Source organism: Crocuta crocuta, unplaced genomic scaffold (assembly GCF_008692635.1).
Source record: "Crocuta crocuta isolate KB4526 unplaced genomic scaffold, BGI_CrCroc_1.0 scaffold518, whole genome shotgun sequence".
Lineage (NCBI taxonomy): Eukaryota > Metazoa > Chordata > Mammalia > Carnivora > Hyaenidae > Crocuta > Crocuta crocuta.
Genome location: NW_027530514.1, coordinates 842,810 through 864,176, shown reverse-complemented (window position 1 = coordinate 864,176; position 21,367 = coordinate 842,810). Strand labels below are relative to the sequence as shown.

General features: G+C 34.3%; 1 protein-coding gene across 1 annotated transcript in view; it reads left to right on the top strand.

Annotated features, from left to right (window-relative positions):
- The window catches only part of RIMS1 (regulating synaptic membrane exocytosis 1), a 478,148-nt gene that overhangs the window by 69,170 nt on the left and 387,611 nt on the right, over window positions 1-21,367 (top strand). The window contains 1 exon segment of the mRNA XM_077767235.1: window positions 10,198-10,278. Coding sequence (XP_077623361.1) covers window positions 10,198-10,278 — 81 coding nt within the window.

Here is a 21,367-nt window from a genome sequence, read left to right as displayed (position 1 = left end):
GTCCTTAGCCTGGAAGGTTTCCTGGAGTTCAGTACATTTCAGTTGAATTTTGAAAGAATGAAAAATTAACAGATAGGGAAAGAAGGCAGATAATTTTGAGTAAGGAAAATGGCATACGGAATGGAGATTAAAATAACAAAATTATGTTCTAAAAATTTGAGATAGATATACTTGACTTGAGAATTGAGCTATGTTAGAAATTAAGAAGAAAAGATTAGTTAATGGGGGAATTTGTTGAGAAGTAGCCTGGAACTAGATAGCTATATATGTATTTGATAGGGTGGGAAATGTGAGCCCTTTTGCAGAATCTGTGAGTTGGAGGAAAACTACTCAAGCAATTCATTTAAGAGAGAAAATGAGTTTGGAAGTAGTATACAAAAATAAGAAAGGGAAATTTCAAGAGATCCTTAAAAGGAATAGAGGACTTAATGACTTATTGTCTGTTAGAGAAAGTGATAATGATAATGGCATCAAGATTGTGAACATCAGTAATAGGAAGATTTGAGTAAGTCCTATATAGAATTTAGGAAGTGGTTAAGTTTGAGAGGAGGAGAAATATTGTGTTCGGTATTTTAGTCTGTTTAAGCTTGGTTGTTAGGAAGGTATTTAAGTAGATACAGATTTAAGACCTGATAGATAATGGGAGGTAAAGTCTGAAAATGACAATTTACAAACCATCATCCATTTGAAGCCACAAGAATGACAGTTCTAGCAAGTCAAAAGAGAGAGGGTTTAGAGAATGTCTACTCTTGTTAATAAGGAGTAAGAAGTCATATGTACTGGATTATCTTTCCAAATATCATATCTTTCATCAGTATTGTAGCTTCCTGACAGAATAAAGAAATATTATTTACAATAATAAATGAATACTATATATATTTTATATAGTACTTTAATATTTATTCACAAGTAATAGTCCACATACAACATATCTTCCTTCCCATCTGGCTCCATTTTCTAACTTTCTAGGCAGGTGAATTAGTTGAGAAAATGTTACAATTAATTGAAAGCAATGCCTGAAATATTTCATTAATCCTTTTCCAAGTTTCATTTTCCCATTTTATTTTATCTATTTAAAATCCACTTAAATACCACCAAGGAACCATTATGGACCTCTTAGTAGATATTTATTTAACTATCTGGCTCCCCGATGAGGAAGGAGAATGAATGCTTGTGGAGAAAAGGCATACTTAAATACATAGAACTACCCTAAAATCATTATTCAAAGAGCTATGGTTTTGTGTTACAAATAAAGAGCAGAAAATTGTGAGTTGTAAGAAAGCTCTGGCAATAATCTTTACAAATACCATTTATCTCAACTATCAAATTGTATTCTTCTTTTTTTTTTTCCAAAGTGCATTCTTTACTCTGGATATTTAGACTTTAGATAACCATTACCTGACAACTATCTGTTATTCTGCAGCATTAAAATGTGGCATAGAGATGTGTGTGAAGGGTTGAAACTTGAAATAATTGCTATTGTATGCCTCTTGCTAAAACTTGAATGACAATGAGATAATTTATTTGCTCAAAATCAAGTACTTCATCAATACCATAGATTTTTAAAATGATGAATTGAGCCCCCTGAGAAGAAATTGTGTTATTTCACAAATAAATGTGTAACTTGGGTAGTGCCAACTGCAATATTGACATATGATCAGGTGCCCTGACTAACGGCATATGGAATTCTTAGCATAGCTCCTAACCCACTGTAGGCTTTCAGAAATTTTAGCTGATATTATTCACTGTTTTTTTTCTGTTTTGTTATTGTGTAGTTTTCATGTCTAAGAATGTTTACACTTCTTGAAATTCATCTTGTTTTGCTGAATTGCTTTTTGAATTAATGAAGACAATTTTTAGCACTCTTTGAGAGTGCTACGATTCCTGTTTAACTTGGATATTTTTGCTGACTAAACAGTCTCTCTCATTCCATTCAAGTCAGTGATTGTTAAAGATGGAGAGACCATATTCAGCCAGGCTTGGGACAGAGACAGCAAGTCCAGACCAGTGATTCTCCATCAGGCCATCAGACACATTAACTTAGCTGTGAGTGGTATTAGGAACTATTTAATAATGAAATTGAACTGAAAGCTGTCAACAGTTTTCTCTTTAGAATAGCTTTATATTAGGTCCAGGATTATCCCCTCAATGCTATCATTCTCACTTGCTTTATACCAGTATGCTTTCTTTCATAGAAAAGAAATAGGTAGGACTTTTGTTTGTGAAACTGGAGCCTACAGTGATATGTTCCACACAGCAGCGCTGTCATAGGTGCCAGAAGAACATAACAGGCTGACTTTACCATCCAAACTATGTTTCTTCCCTCACTTGAGAAAATTAGATATTATTTAAGTTTTTGTGATGTTTTTCTTATTTGTGGGTTGTCAGTCCCAGGTGAGTTTTTGTTGTCATTGTTTCATTTTTGATTTCTTAACTCACTCTAAATCTGAAAGACTATATCCTCTGAACAGGTTTCAGATGTGTTTACCTAAATAGCTTAAACAGAACTGGGTAAGAGAGAAAGAGAGGTTGAGTTAGCAACATTGCAGACTGTGCCCCATCCAGGTCTGCTCTGGGTGCTTACTAAGGAAAGCTAGATGCATCAGAAAGAGGTCCCTTTATGCTTGCACTCAATAGACAGAAGAAGAAACTGCCCACTTATTCTTGCTTTTTAGACATGGTGATCTTTCTCCCAACTGAAAACAAACTCTTAGTGAATGATGGTTGAGAGGAGAGAGCTCCCTCAAACATTCCTCCCTACTCCAGGCACAGGAAGGAGTGGGGAGGCTTTAAGCAGAGCTTTCTGCTGCTAACAAGCTGAATTAGAAATAAGAAAAGAAGTGAAGAGATGATTTTCCCCTCCAAAAGCTTTCCAAAATGAGTCTCATGGAGCATTATCCTTCAGGAATCTTTTTTGGAGGAAATGAAAATGGCAGTTATGGTCAAATGAAAGGTGACATTTTGGGGACAAATCCCCTACCTGTTTGCTCTGTGCCATCTGTTTCCCTCTCCCCTTTCTCCTGTCCTTCCTTTTTGTTTGTTTTCTCTCCTTCCTTCTTCTCCCCGGTACCATTACCTTTAACTACTTCCTTTTCCCTAGGCCAATTCCCTTACCTAGATTTTTGCCTCTGAGTATGAAAAAGACCAACTTTCCCTTCATTACTCCTCTTTTTTCAAGTCAGCTTTTGTTTCCATTTGCACTAATTATCTACATTCTTTCTCTGACCTTTTATATCACCCCTTGTCCTATTGACCCATCATAATTCCACTTGTGCCCCATCTCTTTTTACTCCTGGAGAATTCAAATAATGATTTCAGGACTCCTCTATGATGCCTCTGCTACACTGACCATGTTAATTGCTTCTTACTTCTGGAAATTCCTTACTTATTATTAGATGGATTTTCCCTCCTCTGGGGAATGGAAGTTCTCTCTTTCAGGTTTAGTGGCAGGAAATTTCTGGCTCTTTTGACTTTTCTTCTCAAGTCCTGTTGTTTTTCAGGCATCAGGTAGCTTTTGGAGAATGTACACAGGTTAATAAGTAGAAGAATGTAAACAAGACAGTGTGTGTGGGTGTGGGAGCATATATAAATCCATAGATGTGCAAATATTTTAAGAATTGGTGAATGAAAACAAAGTATGTTAACAGGAAATAGGAGCATGGATAAAAAGGGGTTAATTGGCCATATTGCCAAAATGTTGGAAACAATATTAGGAAACAAAATTAGCCTTTGGAGACATAAGGGCTAATAAACAGGATAGGTTTAAATAATTCAGAAGATCTGGATTTGATCTTTTTATCTATCATCTTTTTTATCAGTCTTTGAAAAGTCTGTTTTTCTAAAATTTAGAATCACCCATTAATCTCTGTAGTGAATCTTTATCTTGTTATCACCTTGATTTTAGAATTCTATACTTTTTTGTCTGGTTTTGTGAATAACTTCCTGGCCTCTTCAGGGAAAGTTCAGCAACCCTCATCAGTCATTGTGAAAAATGTCCAGCTGGCTTCCCTTTTCATATGATTGGGAACCTGCTTCTCCTGTTCTTCCCTCTTTTTTTAAATGAAAATTACTCTAATGTAGCTTCTGAGGATTCCCTGAATGCACATCAGAGGTATAACAGGCCCTGATGATTTGTGATTAGTACATCTGGATTTTCAAGAAAAATACCAACTCTCCCCTTCTGGTGTAGAATTTTTACTGTTTCATCTTCATCTTACGTGTAACAGCCATCATATTCATTTGTTCATGGTTAAGTTGACATGAATATGCAACTTTTAAAAACTCATTTTTTAAAGTAATATTTTTCAGCTTTTTCTCTTTTAGTATTTCTGAGTAGAAATGAGATCACTGTGGAAGGCCTCCTTTGAAAAATATATTTGAGGAGATTTTTATCAATTGTGTTATGTTTCTCTTGAAAATGAATTTTAAAAAATTGTTTTAGTTTTCTTGATTCTTTTACTTATATAAACCCTCAGTATTATGTCAGATGGCCTGTCTTGCTATTCACATTCCATAGTGTTGCCATTGGTCTTAAGATCACTCTACATTTCTAATTTAACCAACCTGACTGCCTGTGTTAATGTTAGGAGGCTGCATGCAGTGATGGAAAGGACATCATCAACTTTGATGCCAAATAGACCTTATCTTGGCTTAAAATATTAATATTTGCCATTTCTATTGGAAAAAATAATTTAATCTTTTGGATGTACAGTTTCTTCATCTGTCAAATGGGACAATATCTCCTTTTGGGGTAGATATCTTAAAGATTGAATAAGATATACTGTTTACATTTTGGTACATAATTAGTATTAAATGAATAGAAATACTTGTTATATTCCTACCCTGTTAGAAAAATCAGAAGAAAAAGAGATTAATTTTCTCTCTTTACTATCAAAGAATTGCCTCATATACAATTATTTTAAAGTTTTATTTGATAAAATATCATTACACTAGATGTTAAATGGTACCTTGCTGGTTTAAGCAATGGTTTGACATTAAAGAATCTTTTCCAATAGATATGTTATCTATCTAGGTGAGAAATACCTTTTTCCTTGTTCAGAAAGAGAATGAAACTTAGTCAAACTGTATGAAAACACATGTAGTGAAACTATTCAAGTCAAAACTTATTGACTATAAATCAATTTATATTCTATAAATATCTTAAGCTGTAATCTTGCAAAAAAGTGTTACCTAGAATCTATTCTAAATCACTATAGTTTAGAGTCTTAAAATTAGTTAGTCAAGCTTGAAACCCACAGCTTTTCTCCTTTTCATGTTACTCATTCATTTAACCAATATGTGTTGAGTGACTATTACATCAGACACTATTCTAGGTTCTTGGCCTATGTCAGTGAACTGAAGAGACCAGATCCTTTCTCTTGAGCAATCCTATTTCAGCAGTAGGAGGCAGTAAATTTTAGTAAGTAGTAGAGCTAGCAAAGGGCATTGGATGTATATGAATGTGGTGGCTGTGGGAAAGCAGATTATAGTGGTAAGTAAAATAATCAGAATAGGAACCATTAAAAACTGACATTTGATCAGAGTCACTCTGGCTGTTGTGTTGAGAATAAACTATAGGAGAAGGGCAAGGGTAAATGCTAGGCAATCAGTTAAAAGTCTTGTGGGAATGTAAGTAAATGGTGATTATGTCTCAAGACAGGGTGGCAATAATGGAGGAGGTAAAAAAATGGTCAGACTCTGGATGTATTTTGAAACTAGAACCAATCTGATAGATTGGACACAAAGTGTTAAGAGAAAAGAAGAGTAAAGTCTAAAGTTTTTCGCCTGAATTGCTAGAGAACTCTATTTGCAATCAGCCAAGATGGAGATGGCTGCTGGAGAATCCTTGTTTCTATATATATTTTAATTAGTGATCTGCAAATCAAGAGATTATGTATTTAAAAAAATTCATTTTCTCAATCTTCTGTTATTTCAAGTGCCTCTAAGATTTCTTATGACAAACGCAGACTAGTACAAAAACACTTAGGGAGTAAGCACAAATACACTTTTTCCCCAGAAACTTTGAATGTACTTATCTCCACTGATGACTGGACAAATCTCAGGAAAATTCAAAAATCAAGAAATTGAGAACAGAAATGTAAAAATGCCATATCTATTGTGCATATCTACTGTGCTTAGTGCACAGTAACTAGTTTCCTGACATTAGCCATGAAAGATAAAACAATTTAGATAAAGTTCAAATTGAAATAAAGTTTCATAAAATAGTTTTTTGTGTGTATTTTTTTCTTTTTCTTTGCTTTCTCTTCTTTCTTTCTTNTTATCTCCACTGATGACTGGACAAATCTCAGGAAAATTCAAAAATCAAGAAATTGAGAACAGAAATGTAAAAATGCCATATCTATTGTGCATATCTACTGTGCTTAGTGCACAGTAACTAGTTTCCTGACATTAGCCATGAAAGATAAAACAACTTAGATAAAGTTCAAATTGAAATAAAGTTTCATAAAATAGTTTTTTGTGTGTATTTTTTTCTTTTTCTTTGCTTTCTCTTTCTTTCTTTTTTTTTTTTTTGCAGGTGGGTGATGGGGGGGTGAGTAGAGATTATAGGAATCAAAATGGAAACTCAAAATAGAGAAAGTAATTATGTAAATTATGTTTTTTAAAGACATTTAAGATTTTTAACTCACATACTCTGAGTATCTGAAAGCACATTTAATTCCTGTTTGGAGAGATGAAAATCTTACCATAACCTCATCGACAGGTTTGTGCCAGTTTGAGTTTCTCCCGTGTGTATGTGCAGGGAAGAGTAGAAGTGGTTGAGTGGGCAGTTGGCAGACATTCATCGCATTGATTGCAGTCATTCATAAAATCCAGCAGTGCTGAGGGCGGAGTCAGGAGAAGCATTCTCCTGAGGTGGTTGCAGAATGTCTCATTTGCATAAATCTGCAGTGATGCTTGAGTGATGAGGGAATGCTCACTTGCAGTTTGAAGATGGTGTAGAATCCATGTCTGATAAATCCCTGAGTAATTAAAGACAGTTGCAAAGAATAAGAGGTCAAACCCCTTGAACTCCTAGTCTCTTGATCCATAACAGTTCTGGGAAGTCAGCACTTTGGCAGTGTTTGTGGCCTCCTTATGTCTGGCTGAAGGAATAAATCGTATGTAGAAGAAGATACTTAATTGCTACAACATATTGAAATACCATTGTGTTTATTGTGTTTTTAAAGTATGAGGAGATCTGTATTGTTATAAGTGTAATGGCTAGGATATAATAGAAAGTGCTGGTACTAAACAATTTTTACATATTAGAACTGTCAAAACTATTAACAGTTTACCCCTCCAAACCGTGATATGCCAGACACAACAATTTCAATTATGATTTTAAAGAAGTGTTAATCCAAAAAAGAGAAATGTCAGTCCACACAGGCTACGAAAAATCTTATGAACATATATTTCTTTATGTATTTTTTTAATATTTATTTTTGAGAGAAAGAGACACAGTGAGGGAGGAGCAAAGAGAGATGAAGACAAGAATCTAAAGCAGGCTCCAGGCTCTAAGGGGTCAGCACAGAGCTCAGTGCAGGGCTTGAACCCACAAACTGTGAGATCATGATCTAAACTGATGTCAGATACTTAACCAACTGAGACACCCAGACACCCATATTTTTTATGTATCTTATGAATGTATCTGAGCATAGGGGTTTTTTTTAATCTTTTTTTCTTATATCTAGAAAAAAATTCTAAAAAGATGCCAAGTTAGAAAATATCCCAGTATAGGGGCTCTGATAGCTCAGAGCCTGGAGCTTGCTTTAGATTCTGTGTGTGTGTGTGTCTCTCTCTGCTCCTCTGCCACTAAAGCTCTGTCTCTCAAAAATGAATAAACATTATAGATATAGGAATATATATTACCATAGTTTAGAGCCCCATCAGATACATTGAATAACTAGTAATATGAAACAAACAGTTTTTCGCCCTGAAAACACAGAGTCAGTAGCCAGCTATATCACTGTAGTCCTGTGGTCAGAATACATGTTAGTATGAAAAATATGTTGTTTACCTGCTTTTTAAAAATTAATTTAAGGGCATTAATTAAGTATATTCAAAATCCAATACAGTTGTAAATACTAAATGTTTTGAGTGTTGATGTATTTGTTTTCATTATTCAATATTTAAAGTTCAGAAATTCAAATAAAGGTTTTATTTGGAAGATTATATAGTTGTACAGACAGAAGCAGTATGTCAGGTATTGTGCTTTTACACCAAAACCACTGGATACTTGAGATTAGATGAGAGTTTTCTTACAGAGATGTGGTCTTTCACTCAGATTAAAAAAAAAAAAGTTTTGCTTAGAAACCTACTGTTAGTGCTGGCTGGTAGTCCACATTTATTATAAAAGATTTACTTAAAGCATATGTAATGAAAACTGTAATTAAAGTGGCTGATTTATTTTATTTCAGAACTTTGTATAAATACCTGAAGCTTTAGGGATAAAAAAGAAATGAACTAAGATAGAAGGTTGCATATGGTTTCTCATAGATATAATTCTTCAAAAATTTTTCCAAAGTTGGTGATATTTCCGATATTTTAACAAACCAGTGCATGTAGATTAAATTTGCTAAATGTACTATTTTTACTTGAGTGAGAATTTCTAAAGATTTTCCAGTGTGATGAAATGTAACTTCCTGAGCATTTTATGTATGTATACAAACTTCCTACTTTGTATAAGTTAGACTAACATTTCAGAGCTCAGAAATCCCAGGACATTATTTCTTCCTAACAAGTGCCTTTTTGAATATTCTGTTACCACTGATTCCCTTAACCCTAGGGCTTTCTTCTTCCATGAAACTGGAACAAGAACAGAAAGCTTTGTGGTTCCTGTGGATGTTTTTGACTCCTCTCTTGACCAGTCCACTAAGAGTTTTAGCATTAGTTCTCAAAAAATGCCACATTTCTTTACTTTTATCCTAGGAAGAAAGTATATTGAGGCTTTCAAATAGTACCGTTTTCTTTTCTTGTCATGTTACATATTGATTTCTAAGTCTTACTCTACCTTGTTTGGAATGAGCAGTATGTGTGTGTGCACGTTTCTGTGCGTTGTGTCCACGTTTCCCTGTATCATTTCTTTCAGAAGTGGAGAATTTTGCCATGCAGCTTTTAACTCTGGGAAAAGTTTATCTGCCTCTGCCTCACCCACCAATGATCCACTTCTGGAAAAACATGTCTGGCCTTAAAAATTAGTAGTGTAGTCAAACCTCCTGGAAACCTCCATCGAAGTTGTTAAGAACCAGATTTGAGTTTGAGAATACTGGGTCCTGAGGGACTTTTCCATTTAGCAAAGTTTTAGATATGGGGTCTCAGCTCTGTAACCAAGGATTCCCTATTCAAAGCAATATTTTTTAAAGCTTTTGAGGTGAAGGGATATCTGAGCTATCCAAGCACACCCTCAGATGGGGGTGTTTTGGAATTTCTGCCAATGAATCCCTTCAATGCTCAGTATGCCCTGTTGACACAAGGGTGAGAGCATCTTCTGCTGCCCTTTAGAGCTCTGTTATACTGTCTGTCCTCTGCATTTATATATACTGTAATGGAGGGATCAAGACACAAAGACCTTTTATATATATATTTTTCACACTATGGAGGTATTTTCTCTATTGTACACATACAAACACACACAAAAATACTTTATTTATGAACATTTCCTTCTAAGTCTTTCTCTTTTCTTAACTTGAAGGGGATTTTGAACATATAAAATGTCATCAGCCTATTAGATCTTTTTTTGATAAAGGAAAAAACTTGTGTGGTTTGAAATAGCATGAAATAGGAGTTCATATCTTTTAGTAAAATAGCAAAAGCCACAGAAAATCCTGCCCATCTTTTAACATATCAACACAACAGCTGTTCATATTTTTAAGCTTTCAGATGTCATCACATGGTGAGGCCAAAGCTTTCAGTAGCATTTCTTCTATGGGAAAAATTGCTGACAATCATTTTATTGGTGCTAAAAGGAAAATCAAATAAGGAGGCTAGCACAGATTTTATTTGGGTATAACTGAGCTCTTGAAAGTCTGAGTCAAAAATATCCAACTCTAAGGGCTTTTCCAGGGCTCCAGGTTAATATCAAAGGGGCTTACAAAGATTTTCCGTTAGACTGTATTTTCAGTACCGTGTTTAATTTCCAGATGTATTCTACCCTTTTTATAATTAATAGTGCGTTGTGCTGTCTATCATGCGCCCCAGGTGTGTTGTCAGGGACATGGCGAAGCCTGCTGCCTGCAAAACACCAAGAAATGCTGAAAACCAGCCCCACCAACCTACACCGTGAGTATGGCATTAGTTTTATTGACTGAAAATGTCGTCTCTTACACAGATCACTGGTTACAGATTTATTAATTCACATTGCATGTGGGAGTAGATACTCTGACTACTCATGTATGTACAATAAAAAGGCTACAATTGAATCAGATAAAATTATCTGGAAACATGTGCTTTGTATTAAGTACCTTTGTTAAATGATATTTCTAACGCCATATTGGAAGCATAAAACTAATTAGAGGAAAAGGACACATTTTTAGGGGTCCCAGGGTGGCAGAAGTTCTGTACCTTTTGGATTTGGAATGTGTGTGAGCTGGAGCCCAGGATTTTATGGAAGTTGGAAGGCAGGGTGCAGAGAGGGAAGGAGCGTGTAAGTAAAGGAAATGCAGAGGTAGTCCACCCACCCTCACCATATTACTTAAGGGCGTGGACAATCTAGAAGAGCAGATACCCTATCTAGTTTTATTTTTATTATTGCAAATGCAAGTATAGATACCAGTGAAGAGTTAAATGGCAAACACAAAAGGGAAGCAGGAAGTAGAGAAGAAACCAAATAAGTAAATTCTGAGTTGTGAATATGGATTTTGATGAGACAAAATGTCAATAACTTTAAAATTCTGCAGAATAACAGGATATATTCAATCTTCTAAATAGAATTATGCTTTTGATAAGAAAAATTAAACATTCCCTTAACATGTCTCAGCAATGGCAATTCTCTGCATAACCATTACAGCCAGGTAGTTACTCCTGGGAAATGTCTCCTTCCAAGGTTTTTATCAAATGCCTTTTAAGAAAGGTGTTCTAAGAATGATTTTCTATAGATTTTTTTAGCTGAGAAGTCTTTGAAGTAAACCAAAATAAAGTGATAAAATTGTAAAAAGTAAGAATATAAATAAATCTTTGTTTATTACTTTTGCTATGACAAATTTTTATTAACATTGGCAAAAACTAAAATTAAACATTTAAATGCTTATAGTTTTTATATTACATTCACAAATCACTTAAATTTATTTGTATTTTAGGAAATAAAACTTTGGTAAATACATTTCAAGAGGCCCAATAGATCAATTATAGATTTTATCTCAATATGTATACTTGAATATCACCTTCTACATTTAATCAGTACTTTTCAAGGAATAAAAATAATTTTGATTTAAATGTAGTAAAACATGACTTATTTTGAAATTGTACATTGAAAAAAGTACAAAGTTGGAAGAAGTACTCTTAATGATGTTGCCATATTTTTTTTTCTATAAATGTTCCTGCTTTAAAGCCATTTTCCTGATGACAGAACTTTCCTTCATAATTCATGGAAAGCTTATGAGCCCTACCTCCTACCTTATGTTCTAGGCATTACAGAACATTTTACTCTATATTATGATTTTTAATTTTAATGGAATATAAGAGATTAGAAAAATCCAAGAAAGCATACTAGGTAGGATGAATTTAGATTTCTGTGTATGATATCTGGGTAAAAATATAAAACTTAATAAACACTATATTTAGTTATAAGGATGCACTAATGGGTTTTAATTAGGAGACTGGCTTAGTCAGATTTGCGTTATATGCATGTGTGTGGGTACATAAATTATGTATTACTTTGACAGAAGTGGGGAAAATGGAAGATGAATGTGATGTAGGCAAAACTAGGAATAAGCAAATGAATTAACAGACAGTTACAATAGTCCAAAGAAAGATAATGATAAGGCCTTGACCTATAGGAGTAGCAGAAGGTATGGGAAGGAAACATTTCAAGAGCTGAGTAAGGAATCACATTGGCAGTGCTTGATTGTCAATTGAATGTGGTTTTGTAAGGAAAGAGTATAGAGAGACTATCATATCAATTGTTTGGTAATTAAGAGCCACTGACTGTAAAGTGGAATTAAAGAAGCAAAGTAGGTCTAGGTAGGTAAGCAATGAGGAGTCTGGATTTTGATATAATGATTTTGTGGTACCTGTGCTTTATTCTAGGGTATAGGTCCAAGAAATAGTTGAGTATGTATGAACTTGAAATACTCAGTTAACTGGGAAAGTAGATGACATCACCAAAATACATATAGTTAGAAGAAAATTGCATAGAGAGCCGTAGGTAAAATCAATGCATAAGGAATGGGTAAAGGAAAAGGATCCCATGACTCAGCTGGGAAATAAAGAAGTAGAAGAACCAGAAGCTAAGGTAGTAGAGCTCAAAGGGAATCTCCAGTAGCAGAAAATCAGTTAATACCTTCAAAGATTAAAAAAAAAAAAAAAGAATCCTTTGAATTTGTCCATATAAAGTAAGTCATTGGTGGCATTTGTTATAGCAGTTTTAATATATAAGTGGGTGGAAATACTCTATTTCAATAGGTGTGAGAAGGAAATAAGTCAGGAAAAGGAAATGGTGATTGTACATGACTTTTTCAAAATGCTTAACTGTGTAGGAAAAGAGAGAGTGGTAGGTAGACAGGAAGTAGGGTGACTATACATATGTTACTTGGTACATTCTATTTTGCAAGTCTAGATTGATGGATATGCATATCAATATGCTTTAAATTTTTTGATAACTGTGTATATAAACTTTCCAAACATTCTTTTTCAGTTATCAGTAAAAATGTCACTTAGTCATATTTTAGATATGCTGCGTAAGTTGTCATCACTTAATCAAAGTAATAAGTATATCAAAAATAATGAAGTTCAACAAATTGAGTCTTATGCTTGCTATTTCTCAATCATAAGTATAAATGAGACAGAATTCCTGTCTCTTATTAAGGGTTTTTTTCTCAAGTTGGAGGTGGCAGTTACATAATCAAGTAAATTTTAATACTACATTATAAGTGCAATATGTTAAAAAGTGTTATATTCTGTTTGGGGTTGTTGTGGTCAAGGAAGGATTTAAGAGCAAGAGTTAATATAAATTTTGAAAGATGAATAGTTCAGTAGGTAGGCAGTTTTGAAATAGTTTTCCAGATGGAGAGAACAGTTGCCCAGAGGCCCAAAACACCAGGTTGTGCTGGGGTAATTTAAACCATGTGCTCAATACTAGAACCTGAGCACATGTGTGTATGTGTATTTGTATGATGTATGGTTGTGTGGGTGGATAGGAGTTCATGTGTGTAGGAGTGAGTGTGGGTTTTGTGTGTTAAAGAGAAGAAAGAAAGGAGGTAGGAAGTGCTGCATCAGAATCTCTAGAGAACAGGACATTTGTCTAACTTGGGAAAAGTAAATACTTAATTGTGCCTTCTCTTAGGTTTTATTTTTAATACTGTATTTTGAAATTTGACACACCATTATCGGTTTTTGAGTTTTTCAAAGTGATTTTGATTTAAAAAGTCTGAGAAACTCTTGTCTATACATCAATATCAGTCCTAGATGTTAGCAGGAATAGGTAGGAGGGGTAGGAGGTAGGGCAGATTTGAAGAAATTATACAGGTAGTATAATTAGAGTATAGTGATTCATTAGATGTAGTAATAAAGCAAAGATGAGAAGAGATAACTCACTTTAGCTTAAGAGATTAGGTGAATGTGATAAAATCAAGAAGAGAGTTAATTTAGGCATGAAAACAAGTTTAGATTTAGCATTAGACCTATGTATTAGTGGCCAAAGATCTTTCCAGTTAAAACATCCGGAAGACAGTTGGCTATTCATATCTCAAACTCAGGAGAGGGTTAGATTAGATATACTAATTTGGGAGCAATTACTTTATAATAAAAACCATTAGGACAAATGAAATAGCATGGAGACAAAGTATAGAGTTAGAAGGAAAGACTGTAAATGGCAGTGTAGAGGGTATCAACTGTACTGCAACAAAGAGTAGAGCAAATAAGTAAATTATGAAAGATCATGCAAGAACAAACTTGTCCCAGTTTTCCTGGAACTATCCATGCTTTAATACTGAAAATCTCATGTCTTGGGAATCTCCAAAACTTAACCCCCAGTCCTGGGAAAATTGGAATGGTTGGTCACACTAGAACTAGTGAAGTTGGAATTTGGAAGTAAAAATCCAGAAAATGAATGTCTAGCCCAAGGGAAAAAAAATGCTTAGACATTGTATTATCAGGTGGAAGTTGACATTATCAGGAATAAATTGAATCCAGAAGGGCACATGTATCATAATTCAGTCTTTGTTGTTTTGCTTTGTTTTTGCTGGTGATTGCCTACTTTTTAAGATGAATATATAATTCACATACCATATACAATTCATCTTGCAAGGTATGCAATTTAGTGGCTTTCACAAAATTGTGCAATTATCACTTCTTTGTAATTTGAGAACATTTTGATCACCCCAAAAAAGAAACCTACTACCCACTAGCAGTCATTTCCCTATTCTCTTTAAAACTCAGTTCCTAGTAACCACTAATCTACTTTTTCTCAATGGATTTGCCCCTTCTGAAAATTTCATATAAATGGAATCATATGATATATGGATTATTTATGTCTGGTTTTATAATTTAGCATGATACTTTCAAGGTTCATCCATGATAATACTCCTTTGTATGCATATACCACATTTTTGTTTATCTGACCATCATTTAAGTGGACCTTTGGATTGTTTCCAATATTTAAGCTATTATATATAAAGCTGCTATTAACATTTATGTATAATTTTTTGAGTAGACATATGTTTTCAGTTCTCTTGAGTATAAACCTCTGAATGAAATTGCTGAGTCATGTGGTAGCTGTATGTTTACATTTTTTTAGGACTATCAAACTGGATTTGAAAGCAGCTGCACCATTTTATGTTGCTACCAACAATGTAAAAGAATTCCAATTTCTCTACATCCTTGTCAATACTTGAATTGTTAGTCTTCTTTGTTATAGCCATTTTTTTTTAATTTTTTAAGGTTTTATTTACTTCTGAGAGAGAGAGAGAGAGACAGAGCGAGTGTGAGCAGGGGAGGGTCAGAGAGAGAGGGAGACACAGAATCTGAAACAGGCTTCAGGCTCTGAGCTAGCTGTCAGCACAGAGCCCGACGCGGGACTTGAACCCACAAGCTGTGAGATCATGACTCGAGCCGAAGTCGGGTGCTCAACTGACTGAGCCACCCATGTGCCCCTGTTATAGCCATTCTTGTGAGTGTGAATTATATGAGTGTGTTATCTTATTATGGTTTTGATTTGATTTCTATAATGAGTAATGATGTTGGACATCTTTTCATGTGCTCATTATTTATTTATATTTGGTTTCTTTGGAGAAATGTTGATCAAAATCTTTTGTCCATTTTTAATTGAATTATTTGTCTTTATTGTTGAGTTGTAAGAGTTCTTTATATGTAATTGATACCATATCCTCATCAGATAAATGATTTGTAAATATTTGTTCCCATTTAGTGAGTTTTCTTTTTATTTTCTAGATAGTACCTTGAAGCACAAGTTTTTAATTTGATGAAGATCAAGTGATCTATTTTTCCTTTAGTTACTCATGCTTTTGTTGTTGTAGCTAAGAAACTATTGTGAAATCCAAAAATCCTTCTAAAGGTTTTATAGATTTAGCTCTTCTATTTAGGTATCTATTCCATTTTGAGATAACTTTTTGTATATGGTGTAAGGTAGGGATCCAATTTCATTCTTTGGCCCATTGGATATCTAGTTGTCAAAAAGTGGTTACAGCAGACATAAACATCTTATTCCTGATCCTAGGAAGAAAGCCTTCAGTCTTTCCCTATTAAATATGATGTTAGTTGTGGAGTGTCAGTAGATGTTTGTTTGTTTGTTTGTTTTTTAAATCAGGTTTCAGAACTTTCTTTCCATTTCTAGAGTGTCAAGTGTCCCTATCATAAAAGGGTATTGGATTTTCTCATTTCTTGAATGAGGTTCTGCATTTATTGAAATTTATTGAAATGGCAATGTGCTTTTTGTCCTTTATTTTGTTAACATGGTGTACTGCTTTGATTGATTTTCATGTGTTGAAACAATCTTGCATTCCTGAGGTAAATCCTACTTGGCTATCCATTTTGGGTTTTTTATTTGATTTGCTATTATTTTTTATGATCTTCGTGTATATATTTATAACTAGTACTGGTTTGTAGTTTTCCTGTGATTTCTTTGTCTGATTTTGGTATCAGGGTAATATTGATCTCATAGAATAAATTTGGAAGTATTCCCTATTATTTGATTCAGGAAGAGTTTGTAAAAGATTACTGTAAATTTTTTTCAGATGTTTCAGAATTTACTAGTGAAGCCATCAGCTTCTTTGTGGGAAGCTATTTGATTACCTAAATTCTGTTTTATTGGAGTATTTATAATTATCATGTATAAATGTGTAGGAAATTCTCACATCTTCAGAAAAGCTCATATTCAGAAGTCAGTTTTATATAACCCTTGAACCATTCATGATTTGGGGTTATTGATACCTGTGATTTCTAGTTCCTAGAAAATAAATTTAACCGTGTTGTTTTATGCGTGTGTGTGTTCACATGTATGACTGAACAATTTCATCATATAAAAATTACCAGTGTAACCTCAGAGTCTGGGTTCAGTATAGTTAAAGAACCAATCAGATGGTGAGATTCTTTGGTTCAGATTTCTCTGATTCCTTTAGGAAAAAATGAGAAATTTGTTTTGGTATGATTTTTTTTATTTAAAAACCTTATTAGTCATATGTTTGTACATTCTGTAATTAATTATCAATTTCATTTATTTAGCAAAAAATGGATTTAGGTTCCAGGTAAAAATTCAAATTACTTAATCTCAGGATTTTACTTTGCTATTTTGTATTTGTCCTTTCTACTACTTCTTTTCTAGAAATGATCTCTCTTTGGAGTGGTAATTCACATCCTGGACTGGATCATTGAGCACCATCTGCATTGAAGCTTTTGACATGGGCATGTGTGTTGCACATACTCTTTTTTTCTCCTTCTTCACAGTTTCAGATGAGTCAGCCTTGAATTGACAAGGAGGCTATATCTACACTTTTTTAATAAGCATACTTTTTCAGCTCTCAAGGGCATAGTTTTTTTCAGCAATGACAATCTTTGTTCAGATTAATTATAACACAGAGACTTCTGAGGATCAACATGTATGGGATCAGAATGAATATAATCATGTAAATGTGGTAGCTTATATTTAACCTAATTTTAAAGTTGTGCCTTGGGAATAAAAAATATAATGAGGAAAATATATATTAATACATATACATTTCCCATAATTTATGGGAAATATACATATATCTATATATTTGATTATATCTTTTTTCATTTCAAAATCACATATCTAACAGTCAACATTATATCATATACTAGATAAAAGAATAAACAGAAGTGTGTCTCTGAAATTATAAACAGTTGGACAGAAGTCCGTGTCACTATGTCAGTATGCCTTTAAGTGCTGCATACCAGATGTGAACTTCAGGCTGTGCTTATTAAATTAAGCCTAGAATTCTGTTTTGCCATAGTAGTGAGTTGCAGAAGTTCCATGGATAATGTAGAAAGTTGAGGAGCCCACTGGCAGACTGTATACCACCCCAGATACACCACCATCATGAATGTAGTTGATTCCTCTCAAAAACCTGGGAGAGGCCTTGTGAATACTGGAATCTAGCCTGCTTTTTCCTGCTTGACCTGGTCTTGTCCCTCTGCACCTCCTGGGCCATGTGGTGGTCTCTGCTCCTGAAGTTCAGCGGATTTTGTACTCAGTCTTTTCCAAATTCTCTTAAATTCTCAGTTCAGGTGTGATCTATTCCTTCAGTAGAAACCAGTTAAATCAGCTTTGGAAGAGAAGGTAGTATTGAGGAGAGGGGAAGTGAACTTCTTCAACTGATAGAGGCTGAACAGTAGGTGAAGCAGTTTGCTTTCCAATGACTCAGGCTATTCATTCTTCCTTCAACAAATATTTATGTAGTATGTACTGTGTGCAGAGCCCAGTGGCAGGCGCTGGATATGATAATGGATAAAGTAGAGTCCTTGTCCTTGTAGAACTTAAGAGTGTGGGAGGAGAGGATCTAAAGAACAAACACAGTTTTTAAAATTCTTCATTTTTAACAAGAGCCTAAACTGAGTCTATGTAGTGTTAGAGAACTACACAGGTGAAACTATTTAGAGAGCGTGTTCGAGGAAGGCTCTGAGAAGAGATGATATTTAGGGAGAGACTTGAAAGATGAAGACTCAGCCTTGTGAAGAGCCTGCAGAAGGGAATTCCAGGCGGAGAGGATGGTATGTGCAGTGTAGCTTAAATGGAAACCAGTGTAGCCTGGTTGGGGGACTAAAAGAAGGCAGAGAAACATAAGGAGGAGGGCAACAGATGAGATTGATAAGACAAACAAGAGTTCCATCTTAGAGACCTCTCAGATCTCCGGATTTTATGTAAAACTATTGAGAAGGCCTTGAAGCAGTTCAAAGAAAGGAGATTCATGATCCAAAGTAGTGTGACAAGTGGGTTGGATGAGGATAAAGGAACCTTAGGAAGCAGTTATTGTGGTTTAGGCAAAACATAATGGTGGCTTGGACTCTGCTGGTGGCAATAGAGATGAAACAAGTGAAATTTAGTGGGTTTGGTGAAATTTAATAGAATTTAATGAAGTTTTGGAAGTGATGAAAAAAAAGAAGGAACTTCTGGTATATAGTGAAGGGAGGAGGCTCCAGGTCATATGTGTAATCTCTGATATGCATAATAGATTGAATGTATTGAATGCATAATGTTTCAGAACATGTTTTCTCATGGAATCTTAAGAGTCTAATTATGTACACAAACATATCTTAAATGGCATATATAAGTGAAGCATTTAGAAATCTCAATTGTATTATTTTAGGTAGATTTGTATAGAACTTCAAATATTGATGGTAAATAAAAATGAAAAGTAAAATTGAGTAAAAATGGAAACATTAGACTTTGCCATTTTAAATGTTTGTTCTTTGTGATTTTTTTCACTCTGATAATTTGTTGGGAAAGATTTAATAATTTTGTAGGTGTTCTACACTACAGGAAATAAATATTCTAACATATATACTAGATAAAATATCTTGCTCCTTTTTTTGAAAAATATCTCATTTTTGAGTAAAACTCAGCCAAGAAGAAAGGGATATTTCCATATTCAAAGGATCTTTTAGCTATATATTTTATCATGAATGAAAGTGTTACTCAGAGACAAGCAGCCTCCTCTCTACTATTTTAAGCCATACGTTTATATCAAAATGTGATGAGTTTTACATTTTTGCTGGGTTTTTTTTTTGCATGTACAGTAGAGGTGTTCATTATAGTCTGTACTTCTATTACCACCTATAGTAGGGATCATACTGAGCAGGTAATATTAAAAAAATAAAAATTACAAAAAATATGTTTTTGTCCTTTAGAATAAAGTCAGTACAGCCAGTAACTTGGGAATAGAGAATACTAGGAATGCTGACATTTCCAATTCATGGTTATATTGAGGAAGTGACAGATTTTTTTTTATTGTGTGGCTTTTATAATTTTAATTCTCTTTATATGGTTTTCTGGTTTACACAAATCATTCTATGGCAGTTCATAGAGTCTCATAAAGCCCCTCTTTCTGCTGTAACTATTTTAAGATAATATTGTTTTCATCTCTGTCTAAATGCTCCCAGAAGAAGTTGTCTTCTTCAAATCCTTGGATACTAAAAAAGTTTAGTTCTGTAAGAATAGACCCATAGTAGTTTTATATGGAATAGTTATTTTTCATGGATCTTAATTAGTCATAAATTACTTTCACCAGTTACCCCTGTTGACGGAACTAGGTCCTCTGTTAATGATGCTCTGAACAGTTTTTATTTTGGTGACCCTACCCTTGGGAAAACCTTGCCCATTGTATGCTATGTATGTCTTTTGTTCCTATGAATATACGGTGTTTTAGCTAAAAGCAATTTGTTCCCTCCTGTATGGAGCATCTGACTAGAATCCTAGTTTTTACTATCTTGTTGATTCTATCAGGAAGCCATTAGGTTACCTTTACCTTAGGCCTAGGGCCAGCCCCATGCTGCTAGCTCAGTGGATCTTTATCTTTTCAGCTTTCTTGGGCCAATCTTAGACCATGTGATACTTGATATTGATATTTTAAGGAGATTTCCTGAAAAACTAAGGTTGTAGAAGCCTAAGCAGACTTTTGTTTGAGTTTATCTAACGTCAGCTTTAACTCAAGTCACATGGTATGAGTAAAAACCGAGTTTGATGATCTGTGCTCCTGGTTTTCTCTCAAAACATGAACTTTGATAGTAAATTGCCCTAGGGTCATTCAGCAGGAAAGGGGCAGATCTAGGTCTAGAATCCAGGTATCTGGATTCATAGTATAGGATGGATTCAAAATATCCAGATGATCTACATGATTAAGAGGAATTTTGCAATTCTTCAGGAAGTAGTGAGTAAATCCTAGCATTCAGGGTTTGAACGAAATATTTTTAGTTCTTGCTCTGGTACTTACTTGCTGGGTGACATTGGCCAAATTGTTTACCTTCCTAAATCTTAGTTTTCTCCTCTGGACAATAGGAAGAAAATTGTTTTTAGTTATCTCATGAGAGTTTTTGAGGATGAAACGAGATAAAGTACAGAAGAGAGTTTTGTATAAAGTACCATATAAATATTAATCACATATTCTAAAGTAGCAATGGGGAGGTGCTTGGGTGGCCCAGTGGGTTGAGCATCCCACTCTTGATTTCTGACAGGTCATGATCTTATGGTTCATGAGTTTGAGCCCTGTGTCAGGCTCTACACTGATAGTGCAGGGCCTGCTTGGGATTCTCTCTCTCCCCCTCTCTTTCTGCTCCTCCCTGGTTTAAGCATATACTTGCTCACTCTCTGTCTCTCTCAAAATGAATAAATAAACTTTTTAAAAAATAAGGTATCAGTGAACAGTCTCAACATTATTTATAATTTTGTCCACTTAACAAATATTTACAAGCTCTTACAGTGGCTCATATTGGCACAATTTGAGAAATAATACTTTTTGTCTAATTCAGTCAGAATATAGACTGTGTCTTATCAATTAGTGTTTCTTGTTGAGAGTATTGGGATGCTTTTTAAAATAATACACCATACCTTACACTAGCCCATCTTGTATCAAATGCCCCCTACTGTGGGAAGCCAGGAAATGTGTATTTGGAAAATTTCCCCAAGTTATCCTGATATACTCTCATGATTTAGAACCACTGGTATGTATCACTGAGATGCTCA